The sequence below is a fragment of the Coenobita brevimanus genome, chromosome 3, assembly GCF_032717465.1.
Source record: "Coenobita brevimanus isolate Jiangsu-jjx chromosome 3, ASM3271746v2, whole genome shotgun sequence".
In the NCBI taxonomy this organism is placed as follows: Eukaryota; Metazoa; Arthropoda; class Malacostraca; order Decapoda; family Coenobitidae; genus Coenobita; species Coenobita brevimanus.
The window spans coordinates 2,638,240-2,645,974 of NC_136956.1; the positions used below are offsets into that span (position 1 = coordinate 2,638,240).

The 7,735-nt window shown below is 43.0% G+C and overlaps 1 protein-coding gene across 1 annotated transcript in view; it reads right to left on the bottom strand.

Moving 5' to 3' along the window:
* LOC145393963 (uncharacterized) overlaps positions 1 to 7,735 on the bottom strand; it is a 263,346-nt gene that overhangs the window by 135,378 nt on the left and 120,233 nt on the right. Inside the window, exons 24-27 of the mRNA XM_080267943.1 lie at positions 4,544 to 4,786; positions 3,141 to 3,331; positions 1,848 to 1,972; positions 751 to 875 (exon numbers count right to left, since the gene is read on the bottom strand). Coding sequence (XP_080124069.1) covers positions 751 to 875; positions 1,848 to 1,972; positions 3,141 to 3,331; positions 4,544 to 4,786 — 684 coding nt within the window. The remainder of the gene's footprint in view (positions 1 to 750; positions 876 to 1,847; positions 1,973 to 3,140; positions 3,332 to 4,543; positions 4,787 to 7,735) is intronic.

Below are 7,735 nucleotides of genomic sequence, written 5' to 3' on the forward strand. Positions count from 1 at the left end.
TATATATATATATATATATATATATATATATATATATATATATATATATATACAAACATATATATATACATACATACACACACACACACTTCCATGCATATATACAGACACAGTTTCATGCACACGTACATATATATATAATAATTTATTTATTTTTTATTTTTTTTTTCTTGGTTTTATATTTTTTATACCTTATATTTAATCTAAAGACCCTAAAACTAATCACCTAACAGACAAATCGCTAACCTATACTAAATCCTACAGAGACAAATAGCTAGACCTACACTAATGGTAAAAATACCTCGACTAACAGAACACCATCGACTGCAGATATGTAATACCTTTCTACATGACATACCTGCACTCATCACCTGGTGACTGACAGTCGAGCCACAACCTAATATAGGGGACATCAATATATGAAAGGGAACCAGACGAGTCAGGAACATTTCCATATACGTCAGTTGTCGGACCTAATTAGAACAACTTAAACAAGGTGATATAAGGTATTTACATAACATGTACAAAAGATGAAGGACCTCGCTTAACTGGGGCTGCTACTACTACACTTTTATATTGCGAGACTGCATACCCTCCTCTCACTGTCTAAACTACTCTACAGGGTCTTCCTTACTATCATCATCTGCATTAGCGGCAGCAGCAGAAAAGCAGCAACAGTAGCAACAGCAGCATCCCACAAGAAACTTAAAATCCTGGCGCAATGAAACCCAGGTAAGTCAGTCAACTCACCGCCTCGGGTCCTGCCTCAGTGATGTTAATGAGATCGGTGATGGCTGGAGGGGCGTAGTTGATCACTGTGTCCGCCGCCCACCAGAGGGCCGGGGACTCACTCAGTAGCGCCTCGAGGTCCCTTCCTGTGGGTGTGAGTCGCCTTTTTAATCGATCCATTTATATCTACTTGCCTCTTTAGTTTATCTACCCATCTATCCAGGCATCTATCTCTCCATCTATAGCCAGACGCCTTAATCCCGTATGGGCTGGCCACAAATAAATCGCCTCCAAGTTTCCCTGTCCTCATTTCACTGCCCTTCCCCCAACTTACACCCTCCTCTCTCATATACCTCACCACTCCATCCCTCCGTCTCATCCTTGGTCTCCCCCTCCCTCTACCCCCCCTTTCATAGACCTCTCTACTACTTCCCTCCACCTCATCCTCGGTCGCCCTCTCCCTCTTGCACCCTCGTTAATACACGTAAATTTTGTTGCTAGTTGTGTGTTGCAAATTAGAGTCCTCGTTATATATATCTTACCTTTTTATTTTATTCTATTTATTTATTTATTTTTTGGCTCAGATGGTCAACAGTATTTTTCTTTCAATTTTTCCGTCCCATCTCCTGACGATTTTATTCAGCTGAGGGTAAACAGCCGTAAATATCTGAGGGAGGGAGGGAGAGAGAGAGAGAGAGAGAGAGAGAGAGAGAGAGAGAGAGAGAGAGAGAGAGAGAGAGAGAGAGAGAGAGAGAGAGAATACCCTATGTAAACAGTCGTAAACATCTGAGAGAGAGAGAGAGAGAGAGAGAGAGAGAGAGAGAGAGAGAGAGAGAGAGAGAGAGAGAGAGAGAGAGAATACCCTATGTAAACAGTCGTAAACATCTGAGAGAGAGAGAGAGAGAGAGAGAGAGAGAGAGAGAGAGAGAGAGAGAGAGAGAGAGAGAGAATACCCTATGTAAACAGTCGTAAACATCTGAGAGAGAGAGAGAGAGAGAGAGAGAGAGAGAGAGAGAGAATACCCTATGTAAACAGTCGTAAACATCTGAGAGAGAGAGAGAGAGAGAGAGAGAGAGAGAGAGAGAGAGAGAGAGAGAGAGAGCACAAACACAACTCACCAGTGATGTAACGAAAAAGTGCGGTGTGGAGGCAGGGCAGCTTGAGGGTAGGGTAGAGATCCACACCTCGTGCCTGCATCCACCCCACCACCACCTCCACGCCTTCCACCACATCATCCATCCCACTGTCAAAAAGTTACACATTTTTGGAATATATTTAACGCCAGCACTCAAAAAATACAGGGTGGTCCAAAAATAGCACCCTACTAGAAAATTACCAGGCCGTTTGTGTGGATGGCTCACTTTGCTGGTGTGGGTGCGGGTTAGGCAATGAGTAGGAAATGAGGAAATGATGCAGAGTAGACATTGATATCCACTGTGTTGAGGGCACGGCTCAGTCTGCTGATGTGGGAGTAGGAAATGGATAAATGATGCAGGATAGACACTGATAACGCTGACTGAGCCGTACCCGCAACACACGAGAAATCACCCAGCTTAGTGGCAGAGGAGGGTATATATATTCACCATCCTGTACAATGCTTCTCTTCTGTCAGGGGATTTTGTGTGTTGAGGGGATTTCTCAGAGAATGTTACTGCTGCCTGTCCTGCGTCATTTACCCAGTTCCTATTCCCACTGCCAAACTCACGTCCATACCACCAAAGTGAGCCGTCCCAGCAACACAAACATGTCACCCTTGAATTTCTTGTGAAGTGCTATCTACGGACCATCCTGTATATCTAAAATTATCCCACTGCTAACTTTAGTGCTGGAGAGGTGCCTTCACGTGGTGGCACCGATCTAACTGAGTGGTTTCACTGCCTGGTTATATAAACGTCCCTCAACTCCCTTCCTGATCCGTGAAAGGAGATTGGTGGACTGCAGGAGGAGGGCAACTTCAGCCAGCAGTCCACCGGGTTCACATTCAGATAAGCCTGAGGTCACAACAACAATTGCTAATATAATGATGATGATGACAAATAAGATTACTGATGATAATTACTCATGAAGATAAAGGCAATGGCTGACACTTACGATGATGATTATGATGATGAAATGAAGGTGCTGACAGTGAAGATGACTGATGATGATAATTACTGATGAAGATTTTAATGATGATAAGGATGAATTATTGAATTATTAGGTAACTACTTGGCACTGCAACAGCTCGGTTATATGGCACTGATAATGACTGCAGAGTAGTAACGATGATAAAGCTAGTAATGAAAATGACAATATTATCCTGACAACAATCATGAAGACCACGACAACAACACTGAGTGAAAACAATTATAAATGATAACGATGATGCAGACTGTAATAATGCAAACAATCCCTATGAGTTCTGTACTTACATTTGCCTCTGTTTTTCTGCCAGTGAGGTCAGAAGTACCTGCCACTGGTCCAACATGAAGTAGGACGGCAAAATTGGTACATTAAAATCCCCTTCTGTTGCCACCGATCCTATAAACCCACGTGCCCACTCCGCCAGCCACACCACCTCATCGTACACCTCTCTTGCTGATGGCACACGGCCGGTTTCATTCTGCGGCAGTAAGAAGATTCGCAAGTTAGAACATTAAAGCAGACATAGTTACCCTACAAACCTGCACACCCACTCCACCAAGCACAAAATTTCGTTGTTCTCCTCTCTGACTTATGGTATACAACTTATTCCACTCTGCTGCGGGAAAAGATGAAATGGGTTATATCAGTACCAGTTGCCCACACAGCAACCATCATAGGAGACACAGTGACCATAAGAATCTGTGACCGCACTCCACACGTCAAAAAAACTCATCACACATATCTTTGACTGATGGAAGGTAACTTGTTCCATTGTACAGTAAGAAGATGATGACTGAGGGTTAAATTAGTGTCTGTCAACTACTCAAGACTCATTAAAGAAGACATAATGACTTTAGGTATCCACAGCCCCTCTCCACCAGTCATAAACCTCATCATAGACCTCTCTTGCTGATGATACGTGACCTGTTCCATTCTGTAGCAAGAAACAGATTCTGAACAAGGTTTAAACTGGTGCTTATCGACAAGGCAAGAACCATTAACGCAGACACAGTGACCCTACCAACCCACAGACTCATTCCACCACCAACACAATCCCATAATACACTTTTCAGGCTGATGGTATGTGGTCTGTCCCAACTTATAACAAGGATATGAAGAATTAGCCTTTAATTAATATCTATGAACTCTAACCTTGAGATCCCACAGCATTTGTTTGTACTTCAAAAACCTGTAAGTTTGTCCACTATGTTTACTTTCTCGTAGTCTGGATAATGCTATATCGTAGTTTCGCTAACTTAGCCTAGAACTGCCATATCGCCATCCTGAATGTTGAGTTGTAGCAAGAGATTAGCACTAGAATATGATGCTAGTCACGAGGATGCGCCATAGAAAAATGTGGAGCCGTACTTGCTTTGGATGATGCTATACCCTATTTACTCTTAACTCTTGAATGTTTAGTTGTAGCAAAAGATTCACACTTGAATATGACGCTAATCATGCGGATGTGCTAAGTTCCTAGGCTCAAAGGGGCTAACTGGGAAGAAAAAATTAATATCAACCTTGAGATCCCACATCGATTAATTGTACATGAACCAGCAGCCCTCGTCGTTTAGCATATTAGCACTCTTAGCCTCCTACAGCCCACTCCAATATTTGATCATTTAAATTTATCTAGAGCTGTTACGAACCTTAGAGCGTATTAAATGAAGAGGAAAAAATGGACACCAACCTTAAGATCCTGAATGAGTTGGTTATATTTGAGCCAGTCGTCCAGTTCATTTAGTGTGTTTCCCGCCAGACTGCGACACAGCTTCCCCACAGCGTCCAGGAAGCTACGGCCGCTCCACATCGTCTCCTGTAGGGCCGGTGGAGACACGCAGAGCCGGTCCAGGGTCAGGTTGAGGACGAGGGAGCGGTTGAGGAGGAGGTTGTGGTGCAGGCCGGCTAACAGTACTTGCCAGGTGGAGTTGAGGGTAGAGTGGAGGCCATGAAGGGAGTCTGGTATGCTGGATGTTAGGTTGTCTGTGGGTGGAAGGTATTGTATTCATCATTATTATTACCATCATTAATATCATCACTTTCATCATCACAGACATCATCACTGACATCATTATCACCACTACCATCATGGCAACCATTGTAATCATCACTACCATCATTATCACTGCACAATATCCTATCATTATTTGTATTAATATATACTAGGCCCACTGCTGGACCGGACCCTCTCCCAGCAGGGAGTGAAAGTCTGAATTAATACCTTTCTATGTTGCCAAGGTACTAATAGGAAATGGGTGTTTGTAAGAAAAGCGATGCATGTAAAACACTAGTGTGTTGTATTGGGTATGTGTGTGTGTGCCAGGATGCGTCATCACGTGTGCTCCAACAGGCGCTGGCAACAAGTAAAATACACAGTGATGAACAAGTTGCAACCATGCTCGGAACAGCAGCGGCCAGATCATGTTGGCAACATCATGATGAAACCTCATCTACCTCGTATGGACACACTCAGCACGTCACCTCTGCTGCCAGTAAGTTCGAAGCTGAACTGAAACATGTCTGCATACATCTGTTCAAATACAGGTGCATACCGGTACATGTATACAAACGTTGCCGGCTGTAATTTTCAGCACATGTTCAGGGACACGATGCGACCTTTCAGTCTGTGTATGCTGTCGGCAGAATTGACAGGATGAAAGGGCACGATGTACGACCAGCACCCACTTGAAACAGGCACCATGGCTTGGGTTCACATCCTACACTTGAGACCCACTCATCTCGAGACAAATACGCTACAGATCCGGCACCACAGTTTCACATATGCAGTAATATAATGGTGATGATGATGACGATGATGGTGATACCGAATCACCATGATTCATATAGGTATCTATCTATATCTCAGTGCAAATTATTATCATTTATTTCAGTCCATATTATCATTAACCCTTTAAATGCGGGCATTGTTTTGCCCCGACTGTCCTCTCCCGCGGGGGTTTCGACCAAAATGTAAACAAACTTTAAACCTTTATAACTCTGCACAGAATAAATCTAAAGCGAAAAATAAGGTACCATTAGAAAGTACTAACCTTCGGCTTTGCAATGATGTAGGTTTCATGATTTCGTTGACTATCACTGGATGGGCAATGCCATTAGAAGTGAGCGATCTAAAATCACTATTTTTCGCTCACACAACATTACCTTCGCTCATACACCATTACCAAATGCCAACCTCATTCTGATAATAATACTATAAACATATATGAACACTGCACATACAATAAATACCCACTCTGTGTTCACTGAGGCAGGTAAAAGGCACGTAATTGCCCACACTTCACTGCCATATCAGCGGTGTTGTAATCACTATTTTTCGCTCACACACCATTACCAAATGCCAACCTCATTCTGATAATAATACTATAAACATATATGAACACTGCACATACGATAAACACCCACTCTGTGTTCACTGAGGCAGGTAAAAGGCACTGTAATTGCCTGCACTTCACTTCCACATCAGCAGTGTTGTCACTCACACAGCTGGACAGATACTGATGCGTGTTTGGTCCGGGGTGGGGTGGGGGGCCCAGGGGGTGGGAGGTGGGGCCCCAGGGGGGGGAGGAGGGAGGTGGGGGTCGGCTGGAGTGAAAGAACTTAATAGCTACTCTCCGTTGAAACAATTGGTGCACGAAAAAAACGCGGGGTATTCAAAATATTCACAAACATTCGAGAATGACACCCGCGGTTTGGTACAGTTTTTGCAATGTCATTCTGGAATGACACCTGTGGTTAAAGGGTTAAAAACATCATAACTCTAAAATCCAACATTTACAATGGGAAGGGGATGATCCATAAAAAAAGAAAATGAATATGAAAATACTGAAGGCATCAGTTAAAAATACCCACACAAACAAGCCTCACATCCCGAAACTTCTTAGGCTCATCTTACAAGCCATAACACATATACATAAAAAAGTAACAGGTTCAGTAAATTGTACACTCAACAGCCACTGTCCCTTCCTCCTTTCTCAGATCAAAACCCCCACCCGGTGACAATGTAGCAGCAACTTTAATGGCAACCATGGTGGATCGAGCTAGAGTATAATGCAAACACCATCCATACCCACTCCCATACAAACACAGGTAATCCAACTCTACAAATGACATGCACATTCAGCCAAAAAAGTATCGGCCCTCCTACCGCACGTATCACTCTGAAACATGGACGAAGTAAAGCGATATTATGGGCAGCCTGTGATTATATATGCAGGTATTGTCTTTGATAATTATTACAACTCGAAATGACAGAGAACATCGCATATTCGGTGCCTTTTTTTGTTTTTTGTTTTTTTTTGAGGCACTGGATTTGTTCAAAGGTATCGCAAAAAAAAAAAAAAAATAAAGTAGAAGAAGAAAGATTTAATACCAACACACCAAACCTGTATGAGACAGCTCTAGCATGTATTCAATATGGACGGTGCATGTTTGTGCCCAAGTGATGACATGTGAAGATCCATGGTACGCAGAAGGAAAGCTGGGCCTCAGGACGAGAGTTGTGAAACCTATGCCCAGATTCGGACACATAATAATAATAACAGTAATAAAAATAATAATAATAATAATAATAATAATAATAATAAAAATTGGTAGGCGGGGGCGCTCACCATCCACTCACTCGATGTAGTGCTGCTCTCGGGTGTCTGTCCTTTCCTCTCCCCCCTCCTTTCCTTCCTTCCTCTTCTGTCTTTCTTTCCTTCATTCTTTCCTCGTCCTTCTGCCTACAGGTGACTTTACACTCCCTCTTTCGTCTTTCTTTCCTTCATTCTTTCCTCTTTTTCTGCCTGTGGGTGACTCTACACCGAGTGACAAGTGGAATGGTTTCCTGTACACCAGGAAACCATTTACTACACTGGGTGGC